Source organism: Mastacembelus armatus, chromosome 15 (genome assembly GCF_900324485.2).
Source record: "Mastacembelus armatus chromosome 15, fMasArm1.2, whole genome shotgun sequence".
Lineage (NCBI taxonomy): Eukaryota > Metazoa > Chordata > Actinopteri > Synbranchiformes > Mastacembelidae > Mastacembelus > Mastacembelus armatus.
In genome coordinates this window covers 22,294,166-22,320,677 of record NC_046647.1, presented here as the reverse complement: position 1 = coordinate 22,320,677, position 26,512 = coordinate 22,294,166, and the positions used below count along the sequence as shown (strand labels likewise).

Below are 26,512 nucleotides of genomic sequence, written 5' to 3'. Positions count from 1 at the left end.
AGTGGGTAGGGCAGGGATAGTGGACCTCGAGGACCAGGATTGGGCACCCTTGGTCTAAACCAGGGGTGTCAAACTCATTTTAGGTCAGGGGCCATATGGAGGAAAATCTATTCCCAAGTGGGCCGGACCGGACCGACAAGGCAGCTCCGGGCCAGCTGACAGGTCTAGGCCTACTTGCTCAGCCCCGGTATAAACAGTTTGCCTGCTTAACATAATCGCTATTGCGACACCCAGTGGACACATTTAGAACAGCAGTTTCTTTCATTGAAAAATTGCAGCCAATTTAAACCTCAAATCATCTCGCGGGCCGGATTAAACCCGTTTGCGGGCCTGATCTGGCCCGCGGGCCGTAAGTTTGACACCCCTGGTCTAAAGTGTCCAATCAGATCCCAGGTGGACTCCGGTCCAGTTCTGGAAACAAGAACCAGCCGAGCCCAGTTTGGATCCACAGTGACTAATAAGGTTTTGTTTGCATTTGTTAATAATTGAATCTACAACACAGTGAAAACAGTGAACGGGTCTGAACAGTCTCTGGGGCCACCATAGATAATATAAAGATCAATATCTAATAATCAGTCGATTAGAAGTCAACACACACTTGTCAATCAATGGTTTATAATCAGAGGGTCAATGTTTAATTCAACATGCGTGTTTTTCATGTTTTCCACACTGCAGCAAACAGCTGGTGGAGATGATGGACAGATGACGGACAGATGAGGAGGCGGGACTTTCTTCGTCTAGAAGCTTTATTGATAATTGATAATTGATAATTACATCTCACAATGCATTCCACAAACACGGCTCCCGGCTGGAAGCTTTTTATCGTCACAATTGAAGTATGAAGTTTATCATTCACAAATATACTTGCATAACAAACAGATGCTCGAAGGTTTCCCAAAGTCACATCGAGTCGTAACTTTATTAAGATATCGGCTTCACAGACAGTATGCTCTTTTTTTTTTCCTATTTAAATTCATTTTTTACTTTTTAGGTTTTTTCTGAAGTGGATGAATGTAAATGAGCTCGACAGCTGCAATGACATGGAAATAACAACTCGTGACTTGTCCGGTGAAGGTCGTCTAGGTGTTTCTAGCTAGAGTTACTCAGAAGCGATGAAGGTTTTAAATGGTAGTACAACCAACCAACCAACCAACCAACCCACCTCCCCTCACCCTCCCTCCCCTTCCGGCCCCCGCCGCCTCATCAGGAGTCAAAGACGTCATTCAGAGATTCGTCACTCGTCGCATCGAGGCCAAACCACCGAGAAAACACGACGCAACAACCACAGAATAAACTCGGCAGAACATTCAGAAAAGAAAAGACGAGAAACAGTCTCGCCCTCGTCCTGACGCCTCAGGGAGCGAAAATAAAACTTTACTGACGAGAAAAAAAAAAAAAAAAAAAAACAAAAAAAAAAAAAAGCTGAAGGAGCGTCTCAACTCCCACAATGCACTGGGTGGGGAAAGAGGGTAATGCTGATTAAAATTTGTTTCTGTGAGTTTTTTTTTTAAAAGTCTCACAGAAACAAACGTCTCCAATTAAAAATAAAAAGGAGGGGAGGTGGAAATCTGAAGCTGCTCCAGCGTCTCCACGCAAAAAGGAAAAAGGAATTCTGAACTGGAAAAAAGTTATTTCTGACAAATAAAGACAGAAGGGCCGCGTCCACGCCGGAGCCCTCCGCTCCTCCTCCCGCCCGCCTTCATATCCGACCGCCCCTCCCACCCTCACCCACACTCCCCCACCTGCCCTCCAACACCCTCCTCGCTGGACTTCCTGTATCCGAACTCCCACCTGTCCGTTCTTCACTCTGTTTTGCGTTTCATCCCGGGCACCTTCGCCTGGATCCTGCAGGAACAAACGGGTTCAGTGAGTGAAACAGACAAACAGGCATCAGGTCCATTAAAGCAGCTCGTTTCCTGCAGCTCAGACGTTTATTTTGACATGATGTCACTTATTGTGCTATTTTTTACAGCTGCACTTCCAGAAATAAAACATCTGGAGCCGTTTTAAGAAGCTGTGGTCTGGATGTGGACCCAGCAAAGAGAAACCGTCTTCACTTACTTCCCAACGACGTCTTTGATCTGGTTGTTGACCAGACCCAGGTAGTGGTCGATCTGAGCCTGAAACACAAACACACAGAGTCAGTGTGCAGACTCAGGATTCAAACCACTCAGCACTTCAAGCTTCCTTTACTGTTACATCTTGTATCAACGCTACAGTCAAACATCTGGGGTCCCCTCAGTTTCCAGCTGTTCTAAAATGTGGAGTTTCCTGAAGCAGAAACCAACATGTGCAGGTGAAAACTCTCCAGGTCTCAGTCAATGTGATGTGAATGTTGGATCCTCCAGCAGCCTCACACCCTGTGGATGAATCTAATATTGTTGGCACAGACAGCACCAGACCCAGTCCTGGTTCCTGCTGGGCTGGATGGTCCAAATCATGGACCCCAGTCTTTATACACACACAGTTTGTTGGAAGGACTCAGCCAAAGCTGGGACACCTGGAGGAAACTGTTTGCATCCATTTCCAAGGCTTCATTTCCTTCTGCTGCTGCAGGAAAGATGGAAGGAAGCATCACTGCATCTCTGACATTTCACTTCACTTCCTGCTTTGGACCAGTTCAGCTTCAGCCCTGGACCTGAGCTGGAACATGAGGGGACCCCAAACCTTTGACTGGTGGTGTATATTATTGTTTCCTGTCAGGCCTCAGTAACAATACAAAAACTAAATACTGGATTTTAGCAAAGAGAAGTTTCTTTAAAACCAGCAAATGAAATGATGCATTATGGGTAAAAGCTGCAGCTCCTACCTGGTGTTTCTCATAGACGATCGGGCAGCTGAAGACTCCAACCAGACCTGAGCGAGAACAAGCAGAGAAAGTCCCATTGAGAAGTAATTTCTCAAAGAAAGAGTCAAACTGAAGCGACAGACGTGTTTCACAGCACAGGATCACACATTCAAAGCTCGACTGCAGTAAATAACTGGAAATGTGACTGTGTCTCACCCAGAATAAGAAGAGTGAGTCCGTTGAACAAGGCACCGATGTAAGTCAGGATCCACATCAGCACAGCAAACTGCAGGCAGAGAAACATTATGAACCTGAGGTTTACACAGGAACAGGAAATAAGCTGATTCAGTTCTTAACAATGAAACATCTTTTCTTTCTGATGTCACACCTGCCAGTGATGGACACCCCCATTTTTGTGTCTCATTAGAGCAGCAGAACTGACAGTGACCAGCTGCTGTTTGCAGTGAACCCATGGACCCACAGTCAGTTATCACTGGATCACTGTGATACTGAAGGAAACTTAAAAACAGCAGGATTCTCAATGAAGTTCTGCCGCCTCTGTTTCCTCTGGTCTCTAATGGAGGGACACCAGAGATAATGAGCCCCTCAGCTAATTTAAGATTTCTGACTAACATCTGCATGGAGCATTGTTAGTGATAATCATTTATTGATCCTTAAACCTTGGCCCGTCTAAATATAAAAACAAAGAGAAGCAGCAGATCCAAAAAAACGACCCAGGAAATTCTGCTAAATGATTCAATAAATAAATAGACAGTTTTCTGCTGCTCGACTGAGGATTTCTGACTCTAATGGACCCGACTCAGTGTCAGTCCAAGTCTGTTACAGACAGATCTGGTTATTTCACCATGTTGCTCAGAGAAATGAATGAAATCACAAACAAACAGGGTGAACTTGTCCCTGCTCTTCTCCCCTGTAACGTTAAACCAGCCAACATTTGCACAGATGCTGTTATAAATGTAACGTAATGTTATTTATTATTTACTCAGCTGTTGGCAGATGCAGCATAAAGACAGTAAAGACAGTAAAAGCAGATGGATCCATGACAAAGCAGGACATTAACGTTCTGCTGGTGTTGTGTGACCCCAGGGCTCAACATGTTTTAGTGGAACTGAGATTTTGGTCCTGCAGCTGTTTGAACACAAACGTCACAGAGCTGTAATGTGATGTGACAGTTTTCTGCTCCAGTTAATGACGAAAATTAAAACAGCCGGCGCCATGAGCCAAGCCTGAGCCAACATGGCCACGAGCGGACAGACTGTTAAAGAGCTGGACTGAAGGCCTGGAGCCAGATGAAATGTGCGTGACATTTTAATGACCCGGCTGTAAATATTCCCTGCTGGCACAGAGCGGATGATAACAAGAAATTAATCAGACCAATAACAACAATATCCCACAATGCATCCAGACACACAGGCTGTGATCTGCCCAGAGAACTTTAAAAATTCCTGATGGGATTAAAAGAATCAGGCGTTTTGTCCCTGTAAGGGAATCTCTGCGGGGCCTGTGTGCAGACCTGTATTTGGACTGCAGCTTGGAGGGAGGGAGGCGCAGCGGGGTGACGACAGGCCTCCGACAGCTGCCGAGCTATGAAAGCTCTCTCGGTATCTGCATTGAAATGTCTGTCACCCGCTACCAGCACTGACCTACAGACATAGAACCTACAGCAGGTCTGCATCATGTACAAACACAAAACAGGACAGATTTGTTTTCTCTTCAGGCTCCTACGCCGCCCAGCGTCTCTGTCCCCTGAATTCAAAGTGTGAACACCAGAGAAGCTGCAGCGGACTTATCAGACTTATCGATCAGTTCTCATTCTCACCTTGATGGAGTCGACCAGGTCCTCGACCAGGAACAGGCGCCTTAATTCAACGATGGTCTTGTTGAGTTTGGCCAGAACAATGTCGCTGTACTTGTGGACCATGTCCTCGGACAGACCCACATCCCGGTCCAGGTACTGCCTGAAGTGGGGGGGCGGGAGAGGAAAGGGTTAAACACAGAACAGACACGATGGTCACACTGTTTGAAAAACGTCTTAGACTTCCTGTGTTTATAAAACCAGAGGCACCGTGATCCAAGGCGGACAAACAATGAGGCTGGTGCTAAAAATCATTCGTCTTACTGACGTTTTTTTAAAACTCTAGAAATCAGCTTAGACGTGACTGAGTTTGTCTTAATCTGAGCCGATCGGCCTCACTGCACATTAGAGGCCGCTCTGCAGGCGGAGGGCGACACCACGGTAAGAAGGTTTTTTGTCCAACAGCCAGGATGGAGGATGAACGAGCAACAACAAAGGGGAACCAGCAGCCTCAGAACGACAGGAGAAAAAAACACTTTGCACGGGACACGTTTAATGTGTCGGCTGCTCTGAATACACAGATTTTTATATGAGTGTATGTTTTGTTGACTGCTTATGTCTGTAAATATACAGATTATAAAAACAGGCAAAGACCATAGAGTCTCAACACTGGACACATCTCTGACTTTTTTAAAGAAAATCACATGGTGCATTCAGGGTTTCTGTTAACTTCAGCTTTTTACTCACTTGAATGGGTGACCTTCATCGGACTTCTGGATGGCCTGCAGGATGCCTTTGTATATCCTGAAGCAGATGGTGACCGACAGCAGAGCCAGGCCGATGTAGGAGGACACGCTCACGATGCTGCACACCGTCAGGGAGAGCAGCAGCAGCAGGGTGGCGCTGAACACCACGCCCGTGGTCTTCACATCGCGCCAGTAGAGGAGATCCACCACTGTGGGAGGAGGGGGAGGGGGAGCGATGGTTAGTGTCCATCATCCACAGAAAAGTGACTGAGCTTCAGTCCAAACCAAGGCTGGATGTCGGGTTTGACATTTTAACAGAGATAACACGGAACAACACGGCCACTTCATTATTTTCTGACTATTTTAGAAGAATTAAAAGAAAAACAAATAAATTATCTCCAGACTGACTGATTATTTGAGATGTTTTTAAAACCCAGCACCTACATTACCCATAATGATCCTGTAACCTTCCTTTCCAAAGCTGCAGTGGGCAGAGCAGCCAACACTCACTCGTTTTGCCTAATGAGCATGATGAGAGCAGAAATCATGAGGCTGTCCCGGGACATGAAGGAAAAGGATGCATCTGCTTTGGGTCCAGACAAACGTAAGACGAGCTGATCGAACCCGTCAGCGTTGGATCAAAGTGTCCTCAGACAATCAGTGCTCTGGTCTGACTTTGCTAAGGGTTGAACTTAACTGTTCAGTTCACATGGTTGGTGCATGTGACTGGAGATGGAGCATCATCAAGTTTGTCTGAGCCCTCCGCTGTGGGGGAGGGGACAGGGGTCAGAGGTCACAGGCCATCAGACTTGGAGTTTAAAAAAAAGCCTGCAGGAGGGAACTCACTGCAGCTGCTGACTCAGTCGTCTTCATCTCTGTGCCTTCTGCACTTTCTTCCACTTTTCAGCCCAAAACCACGATGACAACTTCCTCAGGGGCCACGCTGGAGATAACTGGTTTTGAGCTGAATGAGCCGTCTGCATTACGCTGTCCACATCTGGCTCAAACTCACTTTTCATGTTAGGTTTTAAACTAGTGAACCAAAGCCACAATCTGCTGCTGCATCTCAAAAGGCTGCAGATTTCCCCACACCCCCTCTAATGGCTGACTTCACTGATTCACTGAGCGTTCATGAGCAAAAGCTGCTGATGTGTTCAGTGGGAGCTAAAACTGCAAGGTCTCGGGTCTTTCTGACACCGACACCCCCCTCCCGGGGACTCAGCTGGGAGGTGGTTGTAGTGTGTGGTGGTCGGACTCCACTGGGGGGGACAGCTGAGCCTGTGACTGGGTCCTGCACTGAGGATGCTTATATTTCACCAGGGAATTCCTGGCAGGTCAGCGGACAATATTAGCAGCGCAGCAGCCCTGGTTTCCCTACACGCTTTGACGACCGGCTGCGGCGCTGACGTCGTGCACAGTTCATACATGCTGTACTTTCTGACGAGTCCGGTCAAGACGCACAGAGGAATCTGACGGTTTAATGTTTCTGCATCACACTGCTGACAGCACATGTCCCATAATGAAGCATTAGCTTTAAGTCAGCAACAGGCTGCAGTGCAGCAAAGTCCAGCTGGGACCACAGTCAGTGTTTTACAGCACAAACAGCCAAAATGTAAACGAGTGACCGGCTCTACAGGCTGGAGTCAAACAGGAATAAATGACCTAAAGCTTAGACGGTGTGTTTACTGACGAGCAGCAATAAAACGCAAACATGGCTGCAGAGCGAGCGGACGCAGGACGCACGTCCACAAACTGTAGAAGTGACAGGTGAACTGACAGATCCACTGTTTCCAGCCTCTTCAGCATCTACAGGGTTACAGCAAGACTGAAAATATATTCAATTAATCATATGAACATTTAGCTGCAGCCCCAGAAAGATGAACATGCAGCTACAAATAGAAATGTTCCTCAGCTTCTTCTAGTCTGAACATGAGCTAATTATCAATATAAGTTTGTTTATGAGCGGCCTCATAAAATCCAGCTCAGTCAGGTCTGGTGTTCGGTATCAGGACTGACTAAACATTTTAAATGGTTTAGTCTGTTCCTGATCAAAACCATCAGCTGAATGAATTGACTGTTTTTCTTTGTCACAGTAAATTGAATATTATGAATTAAAGCCTTTAAAATCATCACACGAGCATCTGGGAAACTGTACTAGACAAACTGGTGCTGGGTCTCACAACGTCTGGATAATTCATAAAAGAAGAAAGAGACTGAATCTATAAATTTGATCGATTATTATATTAGCAGAAGTTGTGAGTTGTGACCTCTGACCTCTGCAGGTCACCATGGACTGTGGTGACATGTTTGGGCTGAGCCACAGGTTTTAGTCCGTTATTGCAGATTTGCACATAAATCTATCAGCGACTGGGACCTTAACACCACTGCGTCACAGTCCTATGATTATTGATTATTGATCAGTAAATATGCCTGGACTGGCAGCAGCATGGCAGGTTCTGAATTCAACCACATATTTTAGCCCTGATGTGTCTGCTCAGTGCGGAACAAACATACTTATAAGATCGATAAATGATTATTTTATAATTTAATCTACCTGACGTTTAAACACCGTCTCTCGGTGTTTCGGACCCAGTCCCGGGGCTGCTATGGCCCGTTAGCCGACGGTTAGCTCGGCATGCTAGCTAGGTGCTAGCTCCGTTAGCCACACTGGCCGGTACCGGCAGGTTCGACACGGCCTGGACGAGAAGACACGGACCGAGCAGCTCCAGTGAGAGGGGGAGGAGGGGAAGGAGGGCCCGCGGTCCAAATGTGGCCACCTGGCTACATATGGTAGCAGGCGTGCTAGCAGCACCGGAGCCCGGGATAAAAATAGACCCGAGTCCGCTAAAGCCCGACCGCAGATCCCGTTTCACTACCCGCTATCTTTAATCACGGCCGGATCCGCCCCGTCTTCCACACCGTCTGTGCCCGAAGCGTTTCACCGTCCGCCCCGGGTGTGACAGCGCCAGAACCCCGTCCGGCATGACCTCCGCCGGCGGCCCGGTTCGCCTCCCGTCCTCCCCGGGCCGAAGGCAGCCACAGTCCCCTGCGCTCATGCGAACACTATAACCGCGACAGAACCGCGCAAATATGCGGCATAACGAGAGGAGACGGTGCGCAAAGAGGAGATTATAGCCGCACTAACCCCGTTTGGCGTCCATCTTGGTCCTCCGGTGAGCGGCTGGAGGGGGGCGGGGGCGAGAGACTTAGAGAGAGAGAGAGAGAGACGGACATGCGCAGCTCGGCCTCTCTGGGTGGATGCACAGATCAATACTACTAATCAATACTAACCCAATAGGACCTTCAGACACAGAACACACTGAACCACAGTCACTGCTGCCACTTTAGCTTGACTCGTGTTGTCGACGTCACTGAAGTAAACAAACCTAAAATCTAAACAAGTCAAACATCAGCTGCTGCAGGTCAATCAGCACCAACATCCAGTTCACTACATGGGCTTGATTCTGATTCTCCATCTGCCGTGTGCTGCAACAACTGGCTCCACAAACACAGAACAGAAAAGATAAAAAGTTTGGAATTCAAGTCCAACCGACTGGATCAGACAGAACCAGAGCTCAGCTGGAGTTTAAACTAGATCCACGTAAGGAACAAGAACACCAGGTGCATGCTGGGAGAGCGACAACTCCAAGCACTAGGGTTTAACTTCAGGCCTCATCGGGTTATTTTTTCATACATCGATAATTATTCTATTCATTTTTATTTTTTTTATTCCATTTATTGATTTAAGGTGGAGCCTTCACGTCTTGTTTTCATGTGAAGTTTTAACCGTTAAACCTTCAAACAATTATTGATTTTTTTATAATCAATACATGAAATAACTAATAATTTCAGATAAAGTCGTACACTGTTTCCTGTACGCAGTTTGTCTCCACTAAAACACCGGTGGACTGAAGACTTCACAGAATTCAAAAAGCCAAAACTTCTCAGACGATACTAATCAATATTATTGATAACTAGTTAAAGTGTATGCACGACAGCGTGGGCCTTAGACATTTCACATTTTCATGTTCAAATAAAACACAAGCTTCGTTTGAACTGACAAACTGCTGCAGGACCTGATGTTTTAAATTCGGTTTAAATAAAACCTGAAACTGGAAGATCAGTCTCACCTGCTGCTACAAACACCTGGGTCACAAAATCTTCACATTCAATAAACCTGGAGCTGGGACACGTTTCGAAATATCTTCAGAAGACCGATTCATTTTCTGTCAATCAATAAATGAATTAGTTGCCATAACTGGACAACTCCCTGCCCTACCCTGTGCTGATCACCTGGACCAGGTGTGTTCAGCCTCCTCTGAGGTGGATGAACTGATTGTGACTCAGCTTTAATAGGGGCTCACACAAGGTTTGTCATTTCTGTTCTGCAGCTTCTTGTTGCTCACCCTCTGATATATACACACACTGTACAGATACTGTATCTGCAGTGAGCTGATATCAGTATTGTAGATTTTCCTATTGCAACAGACACTAACGTGAATTGTATTGTTTTGAAGCAGTAGACATTAAACAGATCATACAATAATAGCAGCTATAAGGATATTTTTAGTGTCTATTAATGTCCAGGTTTTGTTTGTCATTTGTTAACACATTTGATTCCAGATGTGTTTTATTATAATGTCACTCATTTTCTGTTCAACCAGCAGCCTGTGTGTCCACAGGGGCAGTTAGTTGATATTATATATTAACAAACACTCAGATTTAAAATCAGCCTGGAGAGAGAGAGGAGGAGAAGACTGAGGAAACTGTGTGAGAGGTGACAGAGATAATTTCTGATCGCTCCTTAGTCCGACTTGCAACATAAAGTCAGGATATTTCACTACTATTGCGGCTGCACTGTCCCTGACACACACACACACACACCAAATACTGCTTCGTCACAGTGCAAGTCGTGCACACATCGAGCTGACGCTATGATGAAGCTCACACAGCACAGAGGCTGCAGACAGACGCAGCAGCAAACACTAGATAACATGTTAACACCGACAGTATATTCACTGTTTCTGCACCGTTCACATCCAATCTGACTTTTTAAAATGTTTTTCTATTTCACATAAAATGCTATAACTTTATCCCAGGAAGTCCCATTTGGTTATTCAAACAATTATGAATCTATTAACATAACGTTCATCTGTGATGGAAGGATCACTGCAGCTGTGTTCAGAACATCTGTATTAAGGGACGGGACTGTCGTTTGAAAGTCAGAGCTCCTGTTAAAGAGACGAAATCAGTCAGAAATGTTGAAATGATTTTAAACCAATTGTGAAACGTAAAAAAGGTTATCGTTGCCTCGGTGACGTAAAGTCTAGATCTGTGCCAGCAAACTGTTCAAACAGTCCATTAGTCAATGAGAAGATTCATCAGCGTGATGCTTATTTTATGAAGTTACTTATAAGGCAAACAGCATGTCCAGGTTTATCAGTGTGTGTTATTTCACAACAATGAAAAGATCTGGAAATCTCTTTCAGGTTCTGCATCAATGAGAATTTCTTCAGATTTTTGCAATGATTAATAACAAAGCTCTAAAAAGTAACAGATAAATCAGACATGCTTTTTTTACTTGTTTGGTTTGTAAAATGTCAAAGACAGGAAGTGCTTTGCAGTGCAATAACGATTAAAGGAAATAGTTCTGTTGACCATTTCTTACAGGTGCAGGACCTTATATTAGACTGATAATCAAACCGCACACTGGCTGCACTGAGACTGTGTCAGAAATACAACATGATCCCTGAAGCCTGATTTATCCTCGACATGTTAGTTTATCGCAGTAAACACGGAGCCTGTGCAGAAACAAACTGTCTCGCCTGACACTCCTCCAGCTCATTAGCATATTCCCGACACACCAGCCAATCATGACGCTGCCAGCTAACGTCACTGCTCGCAAATCCCCTCCTCCTCCATTGTCTACCTTTAGTCACAGTGGCTCTTTGGCCGAGCGTCCAAAGGTCGTCTCTGCCAGAAAATGTGGCCCTGAGGCCTGAGGACATGCCCAAAAATCTGCAACTATGGCCCTGAGTCTACACAGGTCCCCAGTACAAGACCAGTGGAGGTCACAGATCAATAATCTGAGATTGAGATGAAAAAATTAACCTTTTAAACCTCGTAAATTTCATCCCATGAAGCAATACGAGTCTAAAACATTCAAACTCAGGACTCCGTTGTTTTATGGTTGAAAATATTCTGAACAAATTTCAGCCTGCAATTTTCTTATGTCATGTTTGAAAGTTTCCAAAGCTCAGCTTGGATCAGTGGACAGGCAGGACAAAAAAGGTTAAAGTGCTGCAGTGTCTGACTGTGAACCCAATCAATTCACATCCAATGAGCTGCAACCTCAAACATCCATGTCCTCACACTTTGACACTGGAGCTAAGGCAATAAAACACAAGCGGTTAGGGAGGGGATTTTTCACCTTGCAGCTGTGGACACCGTCCATAGCCTGAGGCTGGCAGTGCCCTGCCCTGCTCTCACAGTCACAGCAGAGAAACTGAAACAAGCCAAACAAACAGAGAAAGGTGGAGGTATACCATGTTCTCTCCAGTGCTTTGCAGCAGCCTCGCAGTCCTGTTTCTCCACAGCGTTGTTCTCCATGTTGTCCGATCAGCAAACACACATTCCAGACAGAGAGCGACCCGGCAGAGGCAGAAAATCTGTGTGTCTGGCTGCAGGAGGAAGAGGAGGAGGAGGAAGGAGGGAGGGGAGAACCCGAGTGAGGCTTCCTCTGCAGCGAGCGAACGAAGTCCGTCCTGCAGGCGTGCTGTCAGCTGACGGTCTGCTACCAGTGCTCTGACGCAGCAACTATAAACACCTCTGCCTCTCCTCCTCCCTCTCTCCTCAGGCTTTCTGGCATGGCCTCACCCCCTCCTCCACCTCCTCCACCCAACCAGAGCTCCCCCTTCCCCTCCCATTTTGTTCACACTTTCCCTTCGTCATCCCCCTTCTTCTGCTTTCCCAAACCTGCTGATGAGACCAATCTGAAGACAAACCTGCTCATTTTGAACAAGAATATACTGAATACTGAAAAAATACTGAAAAAGGTCAGAGACACCAACCAGTTCCAGCTACTTCCACAAGTTGTTTCTGAAAATAAGCTGAAGTATCAGTACAAGCACAAAAACACGCAGACCTGTGTAAACTTGGTGAGAAACAAAATAATCTCTGCTTTACAGTTTAAAACAGTTTTACAACGCAACTTCCAACTAACCAGCTTCCCCGGGTCTCTAAACCACTAGAGGACAGAACAGAAATCCAAAGGAAACTGGACCTCAAACATGTAATCCCTGACTTCTTTCACTAGAGGGCGCCGGTCTCATATAATAAACCTCTGACTTCCCTCTCTCTCCTGGGCCCAACTAAAGGGACATTACTGATGAAAATAAATCTGTTCAGTAAAACACTTTAGCTCTGAGCGAGTATTTGGACAGACAGAACATGAATGTTTTGAATTATTCAATGGGGGTTTTTCAGGTTTGGACAGGGTGTGTGTGAAGCCTGCAGAGTGTGTGTGAAACTGTGGTGGACACACACACACACACACACACACACACACACACACACACACACACACACACACACACACACACACACACACACACACACACACACACACAAAGCAGCAGAGCGACCCTTCACCCTGATCTGAGTCTCTGATTAACTTTGCTCTCATTGTTTTCCTGCTGAAGTGATCCAGGCAGGAAACGACTCACATGGGTCATTTAGATCATAAAACTGTGGACGGCCACTATGGTTTCAGTCACATGACTAAGCACTTCAGCATTAACTGCATATTAATGACATTTGAAAATATGATTAGATAATTTGTTTTAATTCAAATCTTGTCAGGGTGTAAGTGTTTAATCCCAAATGATTGATTTACTAATACTATGTGAGAGAAATAGCACAGCGATGATTAAATTATAGTCCAGGCAGGAGCATTTACATGGACGGCGGTTTAACCCACGAGGCCTCCACCGGCCCTGTGGATCTAAAAGAGCAGGTTCAGGTTTCAAACTAATCAATGGAAATTTCTCTCAAATGGACCGGTCTCATTGTTCTGAGGGCTGCTGTGGTATATTTTTATAAGTTTGTCCTCTTTATCTTTTTTTCCTTCATGTATTAGTTTCCACTACCTGCCCACATTTCTTCTGTCACCTGGTCTTCATTGATTTACTAGGCTCACTTTTTTTTGCACCATCATTCTAACAGGAAACTGAGCTGCTGAATACAAACAGTAACACTGACCATGACGTTTCTAATAAATTCCTAAAAAGAAAAACGTCCCTGAAGAGACTACGTGATTACCAGTGAGTCTGTAGCTAAAATGACTCATTTTACTTCATTATTTGATCCATTAATACAAACTCAGCTTGATAAATGCATGTCAGACCAAATAGGGAAAATGAAGCAGTAAAGAAAACAATTAGTAGAATAATCTGGAAGTTGCAGCCATAACACTCCCAATAATAATAATAACAACAACCCTATAAAACTATTTCTGTGAAGACACACACCATCTATACCCGATCAGATTGGTATAGAGGGTGTCTGAAGGACAAATCAAAGCAAAAACAAAACAATTGATCTGTTCCAGAGCTGAGGGCCGATCAACTCGCTGCACCTCAACTCGTATAATGAAGAACATTTGCTGAGTGGTTTCTGGGTCAGAGAAGCCTTTGTGGGCCTGCCAGTGTCGCAATGCAGGGAGGAGGCTTTAATTAAGAGGAGATCCCTCCAGCGCACACAGTAAAAACCTCAAAGTCCTACTGCTCCACTCACACAGCCGCTCTGCTCCACGTACAAACCAAGTTTAAACAAAACTGCGTCGCCTGATAAAATAATGACTAAGCAGTGTTACGCTCAGAGACGGTGGAGTCTCGGGGGTGATCCATCACTTTCTAAAAGCCCTGAATAAGGCAGCAACGTCCAGTCACTGACTCCTCTGAAATCTCATCATTTTGTCCTCAGATTTCTACCTCAGGATGCAACAAGGAAGCAAACACTGGCTTTTACAGATCAGACCTCTTTAAAACGCTCTGGAAAAGCTATTATTGGTGGTGTCATCTTTTGATCACTTGGTTAAATTATCAATATGGCCTTGAATTTTCTTTTCATTTCCTGTATCAACAGAAATTTTTCATACTGGGTGTGCACCAGTCGTTTCTTACTCAAACCAAAAGTCAACCCCCACCTGTGGTCTAACGGACCAGTGCATTGTCATTTGACTTTACAGAAACCTTCATCTATTGAGTCCTCACATCGAAACCAGTTCAGGTTTCTACTTCAAATTTGGTATAATAACCAAGCTAGACAAATATGCAGAGTAGTACGTGGAAAGAAAGTTTAGAGTAATTACAGCTCAGGTGATTTGGCACAGAGAAATTAAGTGTTTGGCCTCAGGTGCAGAAAATCTAATAAAATCGTGTGGGAGAGGCTGTAAAACAGATGAAGTCAGAGCAGCAGCTAAGGCAGGAACAGGGTATGGCTGGAAGTTGGGACTGGGAGTTGGGTCTATAAGGTGGTACTGACTTTCAGACTGGCATCTGGAGTTATTTCCAGAGCAGTAGAAGCTAAAATCTGTGGACAGGGTAAATCCAGCTGGCCCATCATTTCTGCTCATCATGCATAAAACATTTGACTTTTTCAGTGGATTTTAAAACATAAATAATCACCAACAGAACCAAAATAAAAGTGAACCTTAAATGTTACTTACCGCATCATGAAAACAATTCAAATTAAATGATTTGGGTGCAGAGAGATGATGTTAATGATGTGATTCTTATGAGACCGAAATGCACAAAATGCAGCAAAAGGAAAAGGCCGGACTACAACAGAAACAAGCAAACACACGCACACCAAACGAAGGCACGGGTTAATTTCCAGCAAAAATGGGACGATGCAACAAAGGAAAAGTGACACTGAGGAGAAGGTGATGGGATGTCAAAGTAGCTGCTTGTGGGTCGGGTGGGGGAAAATAACTGGGGAGAACTGAAGAGTGGAGATGAAAATTAGGCTGATGAACATGAAGTGCCAGTGAAAACTCAGGAGGATGTATGGGGAAGGGGTCCATGCTGGAACTGGTTTATTTTACCTGCTCTTATGTTCAGATTTGGCATCTTAAACAGTTTGCCGCCCTCCACGCTCTTCCTAGCGACCACCTCCTCCGGTTTGTGGCTGGGGGAATGGGTGAGAGGAGCTTGGGGTGGGGGCTGCTGGATGTCAAGTTTCTCCAGCTCAGCCTTGCTCTTCTGGGGGGAGGCCTGGGTGAGGAGGCGGTAGGAGCTCTGACTTGGTGCCTCTTCTTTGACCTCTTCTGGGGGTGGGGTCACTTTAGTCGGAGGCAAAGTTGAAACTGGAGCCACATCTTTCTGCACAAAGCTCAGCTCATCATCCAAGGGGATCTCTGGGGCCTTGGAGGCAAACTTGGAAGTATCCAGAGCCTCGAGGAACTCATCAATAACGCCCCTGGGGGGTCGCTCAATGAATTCAAACTCCTCAGAGGACACTTCATGCTCAGAGACCTCCTCAGCCACCTCAGGCTCCTCCATGTCCATCTTCAGGTCCTGCTTCTCTGTTTCCACCTGGAAGATGGCAGGGTTTTTGGCCATGGCTTCCAAGACTGGAGACAGAGAGTCTGCTGTCGGCGACTCTGAATCTGAATCCTCTGCAGGGGTCTTTTTGCTCTTGAAGTCAAGTGGTTCAAACTTTTCGGCCATTCTGGGAGAATCGTGACGTGAGAACCAATCCTTCTGCTCAATCTTGACAGGTTCCTCTTCTTTGATCTTGGTTGGGGTGGTTTCCTCGGCCTCTTTGACAAGATCGAATGAACCAAAGCTTTTTTCTTCTTCTTCTTTTGCTTTGTCCGCAGCTCGCACCTCCATCTCCTCAGCCATCTCCTTCAGCAGGGACACTTTAGCATCAACAGCAAACGGGTTGTTCACTGACAGATTGATTGGAGGGTTGGGTGACTCCATCATCCTCCTCTCAAGGATGGGACTCTGCTCCTCAGGGCTTCCCTCAGAGGACCCAGAGTCGATTTTGTCCGGGTTAAGTGGGGAAGACTTCAAGATGTCTGGAAGCGATGGTGGCAAAGCAGAGTCCTCCTCTTCATCCTCATCATCGTCTTTAAGATCAGATGAAAATTCATTCATAGGCTGCATAAGTGAATCAATGGCCATCTTGCCTGTCTCAAACGTTTTCCCCTCATCTAAGAAAGATGGTGGGCTATCCTGGGATTCTCCACTTTGCCCATACTGGACCAGATCAGGGGTAGGGGACTCTGACATTTTTGAGGCTCTGCTGTCGGACTTGGAGTCTCCAAAATGGGAGTAGCCGCTGTCCGCCAGTGGGGAAAAGCCCTCAAATGGGTTATTGTTCTTCTTCACCTCATACATTAAGTCATCATCTTCGTCAGACTCATTGTCGTGCAGGTCCGGCTCATACCTGGAAGAGCTAAGGGGGACTGTGTCCTTGGAGAAGCTATCCATGGAGACCTTGGAGTTGTCTTGAGATGCTAGGAGTGGCGAATCCCAGTGCTCTGTTGGGTTAGAGGAGGCAAGGTGAGATTCAGGGACCATCATCTGGGGGTTCACAGGGGAGGGACCAGTGGAGGACCTGTCTGAGCTAATCAGCTTCTCCTCAGGTGAAAAAGAAATGCCGCTGTCTTCACACGGATTATGAGGCCCTGGGTCTTTCCCTAAGCTCAGGTAAGGACCAGCTAACGGATCTAGAAGGTCTTCATTATTCTTACTACGGCCCGGTCCAAAGTCACCCTCTTCACCCTCCCAAGACATGTCCTTGGAATGAGTACTGGGGGGTTCAGTGGAGAAGGCGCCCAAGAGTGCAGAAGATCCAGAAGTAGGGGGCTGGTTGGGGCTCTCAGTCAGAGAGAGCTCTTCCAGGGAGTCAGGGGAGTGAAGAGGGGAGATAGGAGAGATGGGAGCAGGGGAATCACCCTTCTGCCCAAGTGCTTGAGTAGAGAGGGAGGAGGAAGAATGCAATACAGCACATATCAAAGACAGACTCCATTCCTTACAGTGCCCACCACACCTGGGTAGAACAGCTACCAAAACATATTGAAGAGGGTTTGGATTTGAAAACCAGACACATGCTGCTAAAAGGTTGGCTGTGGATACACAGTTTGTAAATGACTTATCAGTTATACATATTTCCCAGATAGTAGAGTAATCTGAGTGGTGTTGAACATAAGCACCCTAAAGGGACTTTAAATTTAAAAATAAGTTTCTTGCTGTTTCTTGAACACAAGGAAAACATGATGTCTGGTATGTGATGTCCAGTTGGTGCTCGAACTACTTGACTTTGTCCCAATTCTTCGCAGTTTCTGACGTAACAGTGATGTTCAAATGTACAAAATATGACTGTAAAATATTGAACTATCTTCTGGGTGACAGAAATGACACGTCTCAAGGAAAATACTATTTTCAGGCTGCTCTTAATATTTCTTCAGCTTTAATAATACCTATGTTTTTTGAAATAAACAAAACTACCTGTCACAGTTACCAATCTGCAGCATTTGTCTGGTGATCGGTTTACCACCTTGGTGATAAAACCATTTTTAACCCAGGTCTGGCACCAATAACTCATGCCCAATGTGTCTTACAAAACACAAACTATTAAAGGCAGCAGCCGGTGATTTTATGTGTGAGACTGACAGCAACAATGAACGTGGTGTCGTCAGCGTAATGTGTGTGAATCCAGAATCTGGTTCAGCTTATGGGTCTGTGCCGTAGACCTCCATTGTTGTCCAACAACTATTAAAAACACAGCAGGGAGCCACATGGTTCTTCCTCACCAACAATGGGAGGCCCGTCTTTTTTCCATTTATGGAAAATAAAAACATAAAATCACCGGCCTTTTCCTTTAACATTGTGCTGGATAATGATTCCTCTCAAAGCATGTTTTCAAAATACTGTCAGTAAAATAAATTCTACAACCACGAATATCGTTCCAGGCCTGTCAATCACTGAGGAGAATCATTATCCCTCTAAACTTAAGTTCATGTCATCTAGTCTACAAAAGCAATCACGAGTCACAATGCAACACGAGCATCAACAAACATCAGGTGTTTCAGGGACACTGGACAAATCAACAGGTGTCCAGGTGTAAACACTACAGATGAAAACTATCTACAGTTTCTCATGCAAGGACAGAATCACAACACAGGGATTGAACTTAAAGGTTGGTGAAAGAAAGTAAATGGCAGGAACAGAGAAACCCAGCGAGCAGAGAGAACTTGCCTGTAGGGAAGTGCATCAGAGGATGAGGCTGAGCTTTAGAAGGAGAAGGTACATCTGTGGAGGAAAGCAGAGAAAGCAGCAGGAAGTCAGTTTAGTCAGTGAGCCCAGAGAAGAAAGACCAGCGGAAGTGACCAAAATAATCCCCGGTAACGTTAATTAAATCCTGGTTTAAAAACCACCTCTGACCGGCATGTCAACCACACGGTGACCTGAATCTGAGCTTTTTATTTAACTTTAAATTTCTCCGCAGGGTTGCTGTAATTACAGCTCTGGTGCATTAGGGAAACCCAGACGGAGACAGACAGGGTCCTGCAGGGATTCCTCACCCAGTATTAAACACTATTCCCCCAGAAAACACTGGACAGGCTCTTAAGAGTAGAACTAAGGTCCAGTACCCAGAAGTGAAGAGTACCTGAAAGTACTTTTACTCAAGGACCAAATGCAGGTACTTTAACTTGAGTCTAGTTGTTGCACCTTTTTCAGCTGGTTAAGGGACTTTACAAACCAAGACTCTTTGCATATGAGACAACGATCGGTTAGTAATAAAGTCAGAAACAGTAAACACATGAGAACTGAAATGATTAGATTTTGTGATTATTTTGTTCATGAAATGCCAGAAAACAGTCCGGAAAGTTCTATTTGGTCAAAGAAAATAGAATCTACTGTCATCTGGGGCAAAGAAAAGCCTCAAACTGAAAATGTGTTTCCTTACAAAAACATGATTATTCAATTAATTAGTCAACTGACTTCATTCATCACTGCAGCTCTACTTTAAGTACAGTTTCCTTAGCATCTTCAACACAGTACATCTACAGTATTAGTACTAGTACTAATGTTTTTAAGTCATTTTAACGTTTCTGAATATTTTCCATACGTTTCTTAGTTCTTACATGTTTGGCCTCAAATTGTGACATGACATGAACATGGTTTCTTTGGCAGCGATAAGAAGACTGACAGTAACATCAGCTTCATGAAACACATGCAGCAGTTTGATGTGGACAAAGTAAAAGAAGCCAGGTAACAAAAACAGTCACTGGTCGGACAGGTCTGGCAGAAGTGAAACACCGGGGTCCAACACAGGGCTCCTGAGCCGCAGCATAACAACCAGGACCAGAAGAGAAAACACCATCATCATGTCGGTGTGTTGTAAAGAAAGTGGATGTTGTGCAACTTGACCAGCATTTTTACACGTCAGCATGACTTCGGTGATTTGATCGGTGATTGTTCCTCAGAGAGGAGAGCCGACTCAGAGCTTGTAAAGCCAAATTAAGTACAGCATGCTGAAAACAGAATTTGGATGAGTTTAATTCTATTTTACTAACAGATAACAGCACATGACAGGCCACTAAAAAACAAAGTCAGGGGTCACATGAGGACAAACAGCATCAGCCCAGAAACAAATTTACAGTCAAAAACTGAAACAAACTACATGAAACTCTCAACAGCTAATGAACGCTGGATCAGAGAGAACTGCTCAACTGATCAACAGTATTGTCCTTAAGATCCTTTAATCTCAAAAGCAAAACCCCAAAACTCACTGTAATATTTCTGACAGTTTCTGCCTGTACACTGGGCGTCTGGCAGGTGAATGGTTAACTCAGGCTAAAGATAACACAAATCTGACTCTTTGACCTGTTGCCTCGAGCAGATAAGCTAACAAAAGTCATGACTTCTGAAAGAAGCAGATGAGCAGAGTCGTCACACAGGTGAGTCGGCAGGAAGCAGGAACAGGTTTCAAAACTGGTTCTAACTTGGACCCAGTTGATAAAAGCCCTGGACTGGTTCAGCATTTAAATCGTTTCTAGCCTCTTTCTTACCCTAAAGGCTAAAGCAAAGACTGACCCCTGTAGCTAAATCTTCCTCTGGCCTCCACTCTGTTAAAAGTCACAAAAGGCTGATGCAGTGCACCAACCAGTTCAGCTCCAGCTCAGTGTATCGTGCCGCAACATCTGTGACCTGAATACGAGAGTAAATTCATATTATTTCCTCTGCCTGTCTGCAGCTGAAGGACAAGGCTAATGAGCATCACAGAGCAGGGAATAATATGAGGCCACAGCCGCTCAGTTTTACAGAGCGATATAAAACAGGACGGGCGTCGTCATTAGACGCCAAACACATCCCAATAGATTCAGATTTGATAAAATGCTGCTTAACCGTGTCCCAGGATGGGGCCCACGGACCAGTGAAGGACTGAGGTGTCAGCCCTCTGCCACACAGCGTAAAACGATGTTTGCATCAAGCTGATTTATCATGATGTTAGCAGGCCTCAGTCAGAGAAGATGAGTGATGGACCAGCTTCAGAAAAACCATAAACCATCTCCTCTTGTTCCAGTGAGCCAGGTCCTTCACGCCTCCCAAAGCTGTGGCCAAAAGATTCAATCCCTGAACGCATCAGGGAAATGAAGCCAGGAAAAACTTGGGAAGTGCTCTTCAGCAAAGCCTCTGAAGCAGGATGGGAGTCACATACACGCTCTTCATTCCAACAAACACTTCCCTATAATCAACAATATTTCCTGCTGTGGTGCAAAAGATCTGAGTTACAACACGTACTCAGTTTGAGTTTGTTCCCATCTTATTATGTAAATACAGGATTCACTTAGGGCCAGCAGGGAACCGGTCCTGACACGCAGCAGAGCAAGAGTCGACAATCACAGTCAAAAATCTGCATAAATCAGAAACAATGCTGCATTTTCAGGTTGATTATCAGAAGTTTGGTAAAACACTCATTAAAATCTTTTGAGAATTAGTTTCAAATACAAACAAATGCTGATCAGATGATTTGATAATGATTCGGCCGCAGTGATTCTTAACATCAGGCCAGTAGGTTCGGTTACCTCTGCTGTGCAGGTTTAGCTTCCAGCGTCCAACAAGACCTAGAATTGAACCAGTGAGACACACCCAACGTTAATGCACAGCAGTGGGATATAAGTTCATTCAGGTTCAGACCCAGTATGATCCAAATGTTCTTAAAGGCACCTATTGTGCTGAGAACACAGTCAAAACCGCAGGAAGGAGTGTTCTGCTGCAAGACGTCCTCCTAACTGCAGGCAGCGAGCACATCCGACTTTATTCAATAAGCTGATGTGTGGCTTTGTTAGAGCTTTAACATAAAACGTCTCATGGCCATGTTTCTCTTATTCAGAAGAAAACTCAGTCATTTTAGAAGTCAGCCTATAGATCACTGGGCTTTGTGATATTCTAACTAATTTGCTGAGCTGAAAACAGACACTACAGTCCTACTGGTTTATCCACAAAAAGCTTCTTTTCCACTTTTCTGCTCTATTTAAACCTTCAGAACCTGAAGCTGATCCTGTATGGACACGTCTCCACTCCCCTTCATGGTTTTAAACAGCTAAACTTTGGCCTGTTAAACAACACGGTGCTGTTGCTTCTGTCTGCCAACGGGTTCAGAGTCAGAATTTGTCTGCTGCTGCAGCCGTAAGCGTCTTGAGGAACGCCTCAGAGCTCGACACTGCCCTGTGGACTCCACGTCAACAACTCACCTGCTGCCATCTTGTACCGTAAAGAATGTGATATACGACTGCTGGCAACAGCTTCTCTGATTTCTGCTGCCTTAACATACACGCTGCAGAAGTACATGAAATTACCTCTGTCCCTTGTCCTCTTTATTTTACATTGAAATGATTTTAGGTCACTGGTAATTTTATGTTGATACTGGTTTACATTTGAACTGCCCCCACTAGGAGCAGCAGAACCGACTGATCAGCTGCTGTTTGCAGTGAACCCATGGACCTACAGACAAATGTCACTGGTTTCTAATGGAGGTTTATTGTGGAGGGACATCAGAGATAATGAGACCCTCAGGTAGTTTAAGTCACCTTGGATCACATCAACGTGCGTTTCATATCTGTGTTCAGGTTTGACCCAGCTATGACTCCGAGAAGGAGGCTGATTTTTTGAATCGGATCCACCTCACGAAGTATTTCTGCGTTCCCCTTCAGCTGGAGTTCGGCATCCCTCCGGGGAGGCTTTCTCTTACGTCTTCATTTTGTCGAATGTCTATTACAGACTGTATCCTGTAATTATACTATGGTTAACATGTCATCCAGAACAATGAGGTAAATTCCTGAGGAGCATGGTGAAGATTTCCACTCTCTCTGTAATGGTAATCCTGTCTGAATGAGGCTTTAGGCTGATATGTCCCACACAATAACCTCACTCAGTGTTGCAGCTTTAAAGTCTGCAGGAACGTGATGAATCAGCAGCACACGGGTAAATATCATCTTTCAGCACGCAGCTCTGGAAATCTCTGCTCGTATCACGGTGACATGAGGCCAGATTGGAGACAGCTTAACATGTGGTTCTGATTATGTTTGGGAGACAGAGCCAGCTGCTGCTACTTTGGGTGGAGGGTCTGACTCCGAGCCACTTAACCCCATGTACGTGTGGCCTTCACCAGGATACAGAGCAAACACCACAGCACAAACACTCACTGGGTTTTAAGCCTCCCCTCTCCATCTAATCCACCTGACCACATCACCAGCGCCTCACAAACGCACACTGACGGATGTAGGTGACCCAAAAATAAGATGCAGGCCGGCAGGGATCGGCGAGCGCCGGCTGATTAACCAGTCTGTCGGTCACACCGTCTGACGGGAGGCTGCAGACGCCTTTTCTAGAGTGACGACATGAAGTCACAGTAGGACGATACGACACGGGCTTGGAGGAGCGTGAAGAACAGGGTGGGGTAGCTGTCCTGTCCTGTTCAATTCCCCACAGACAGTGTCTGTTTAGGATTTGCTGGTTATATTCCAGGTTTATCATTTGGAGAAAAAACACCTGTTATTGAGGACGTCTCCTTTAACACCAATTTCCTGCCGACACCGACCCTGATCGGACACTCCCATTTACCTAAACAGCACAGATTCCCTGTGATTAATCTTTTTAATCTATTTACATGTGTGAGCATTAGCTGCTGAGCCTTGCGGCATTGAAGCTGAACACATTACAGTTGTTGGTCGCACAAAACAACCAGGGCTGATGCTGTTTATTATTTTCTTGATTATTTTGTTTGTCGACAAAGAAAAGCAGTAAACCCTCACAGCTGAGAACATGGAGCTGAGCTGGATACTGTTGCTTGAAAATGACTGAAACCAAACAGGTTTTGACACACTGATTAATTATTTCATGGTCATTCATTTCCTATCTGACTCTATTACTGTCCCAAGCTGACGTAAAGTGTGTGACTGTAGCTTAGGGTCCACAATAAACTCACTAACTACAACAAACCTCTTTTATTCCCTCTCTGTATGAGACAACCTGCTGGAGGAAAAATACTGCTGAACCTAAACATCAGAGAAAATCCAACATAAATGAAATGACACGGTCACATTCAGCTTGATATCCTGACATATGTGATTGTATGAAGACACAATGAAAGATAATATCTGACTTCACACATAGAAAAAGGATAAAAAGTCCTGGAGGCAGGAAGTCGAGCTACAGTGATGGAAAACTGGAAATATTTTGAAAACTGTTTATTCTCAGTAACGGGGAATAAACGAATGGTTTAAAAACATTTCTCTCTTTTGTTCTGACTGGTGACTGCGGAGCTTTAACTGGAGCTCATCCACCTCCATCGGTGGCCTTGCTGAGCAGCCCCACCCTGCCTCATGCCTGGAGGAGCCTACTCAGCCTGTTTACCTGCAATCTGCCTCATCTCGATAAACAACAACAACAAAAACAAAAACAGCAGCAGCTTCGGCTCAGAGTATGAGCCTCCTACAATTAGAATCAGCCCAAGCGTCATAATAAACGCCACTTGAGGAGCATTCAGGGCAGTGATAAGGGGACACGGGCCTCTCAGGCTCAGTTGTTTGTGGATTTGGGTGGAGATCGGAGGGGGTTGAATGTCTGGAGCCAGGATTAACTACAACATCACATCAAACTCTGATTCAAGGCGTTGAAATGAGGCTGTGGCAGCACCGAGGTGCCGGGAGGCCGACAGGGAGTGGACGCAGAGCGGATTCCTTTGTTGTGACTAATCTCTGGGTTACTGGCCCTGCTTCCATTATCGGACGGGTCCTTGTCTGACATGCCCCTTCCCGTCCACAATCAGTGCCCACATTTATAAAAACAAGATCACACGGTTCCGTCCCAATAATCCCTGAAATGACTCACTCTCAGGTTAATATGATATTATATTGTAAGGTTATCTTAGCACCGAGCTCAAGATAAACAGTTCCTACTGACATAGACGAGCGTCCGATAATGGAACTCGAGCTAGCCGCTACCGTTAGCAACAGCGGGCAGAGGGTAGCGGCTCAGCCCCGGTGGACGCTGCTCGTCTCGGGCACAAGAATCACATTTAACCCGGTGAAACACAGAAATAACTTCCGTGAACCGGTTTTAAAACGGGTCAAGATGGTAGTGGTTAAAAAATGGCGCAATCCCGCCTGCTCATCCCGTCCGGGCGGCACCGCCGTTTGTTTGGGCCGCGTCTCAAACACAGCTAACCCGGGCTAACCTGCTCGTTCGGCTAAAACGTCTAAATGTGACGCAAATGTCAACAAAACACCGGGAACCGGTTATTTATTGTTTATTGTTTATTTTTTAAATACCGACCACACGCGACCAGGACACGGTGCGCGGTCCTCGTGCACATTAACGAGACCAAACCCGCCGCTCCCCTCGGGCTAGCAGCGTTAGCTAGCCGGCTAACCTGCACCGCGACCGAACTGCACAAACCGCCCAGAACCGGAACCACCGGGACTTAACGTAATTTAGCACAAACCGGCGAACAAGGCTGGTTAAACCGACAAAGGTGACACTTAATCCGGCGTACTTATCTCCATGTGGGCGCCTGGACACGCACTAACCCAGTTCAGGTGCGCAGAAACCGGTAAGGTGGAAAAATACCGTGCGGGTCCAGCAGCCCGAATCCCGCTAACGGTGAAAACCATCCTCAGTTAACGGCTGCGCTCACCGAAACCCCGTTAACGCTTCGGTTCACCGGCATTTTACACCGAGATACTCACAAGATGCCGGAGCCAGACGTTCCTCCGTCACCGCAGGCTGCTCTGCTGCCTCTGCGGGGGCTGGGGCGGTCTTCCGGGGTTCGGCCGCTGGGAGGGTGTCGCTCTCCGCGGAAGGTTCTGGTTCGGGGGCAGCCCTCGGCTCCGGTACGATCTTTGTACTCTCCGGTTCGGCTTTGGGTGCGACGACCTCAAGCTCCTCGTCTAATAAGGGGGTCTTAGGGACAAAAGAAAAACTGGTGGAGTCCGGGACCGCCTTCTCCCCCTCAGGTTCCTTTACCGCTGGCACCGGTTCTGGTTTCAGTAACGTTATTAGCTCCTCTGGGGGGGCGAAGGAAGTTTCCATGAAGTCACGTGGCGCACCATCTTCAGCTTTGTGCCGCTCCAAGGCGTCCTGAGCCCCGCCGACCAAGTCCACAATGTCATCCACGGTGAAGAGGTCAGGTCGGGGCTGGTCCAGTTCGGAGTCCAGCTCGGCCTGGTAGTGGTGCCCCCCCTCTCCGAACAGAGCAGTGGTGGACGAGACACGCTGCTCCTCGCTGTCTGCCATTGTTCCTCCCGACGGGTCTCCTGGGCTGGAAAAGTTTTACGTCTGTTTTCTCGACTCTTCCTCCGACGAACCTGTAGCGGGAAGTTGCGACGCCGCACTGACTGCCTCCGGTAAGTCGGTCTCTGACACCGGACCAGGTTGGACTAGTGCGACGCGACAGTTACACAGGGTCGAACCCGAGTCTCAGACGGCCACTCCCCTGACCAATCACCTGCGGCCTAAGCCCTGACGGACACGGACTGTGGCCAATCAGAGCGAGGAAAAGTGGACCACGACCACACCCATACAATGGAGACGCCTCTTGTATGAAACCACAGAAGAAGAAGAAGTTGGGTCCACCCAGGCT

At 46.0% G+C, this 26,512-nt stretch overlaps 1 protein-coding gene across 8 annotated transcripts; it reads right to left on the bottom strand.

Moving 5' to 3' along the window:
- Window positions 1–728: 728 nt before the first annotated feature.
- On the bottom strand, window positions 729–26,364 carry LOC113131736 (reticulon-4). Of its 8 annotated transcripts, XM_026309330.1 has the most exons (10): window positions 25,620–26,362; window positions 21,456–21,494; window positions 18,622–18,675; window positions 15,456–16,901; window positions 5,352–5,559; window positions 4,629–4,767; window positions 3,005–3,074; window positions 2,810–2,856; window positions 2,062–2,120; window positions 729–1,845 (listed from the first exon to the last, which is right to left on the bottom strand). In XM_026309330.1, the coding sequence occupies exons 1-10, from the start codon at window positions 26,164–26,166 to the stop codon at window positions 1,803–1,805; spliced, it is 2,652 nt and encodes an 883-aa protein (XP_026165115.1). In that variant the 5' UTR covers window positions 26,167–26,362; the 3' UTR covers window positions 729–1,802. The 8 variants fall into 8 exon arrangements, with proteins under 8 accessions (XP_026165115.1, XP_026165114.1, XP_026165116.1 ...); XM_026309329.2 differs by lacking the exon at window positions 21,456–21,494 and having other exon boundaries at window positions 15,456–17,333; window positions 25,620–26,364; XM_026309331.1 differs by lacking the exon at window positions 21,456–21,494.
- Between the last annotated feature and the right edge of the window lie 148 nt (window positions 26,365–26,512).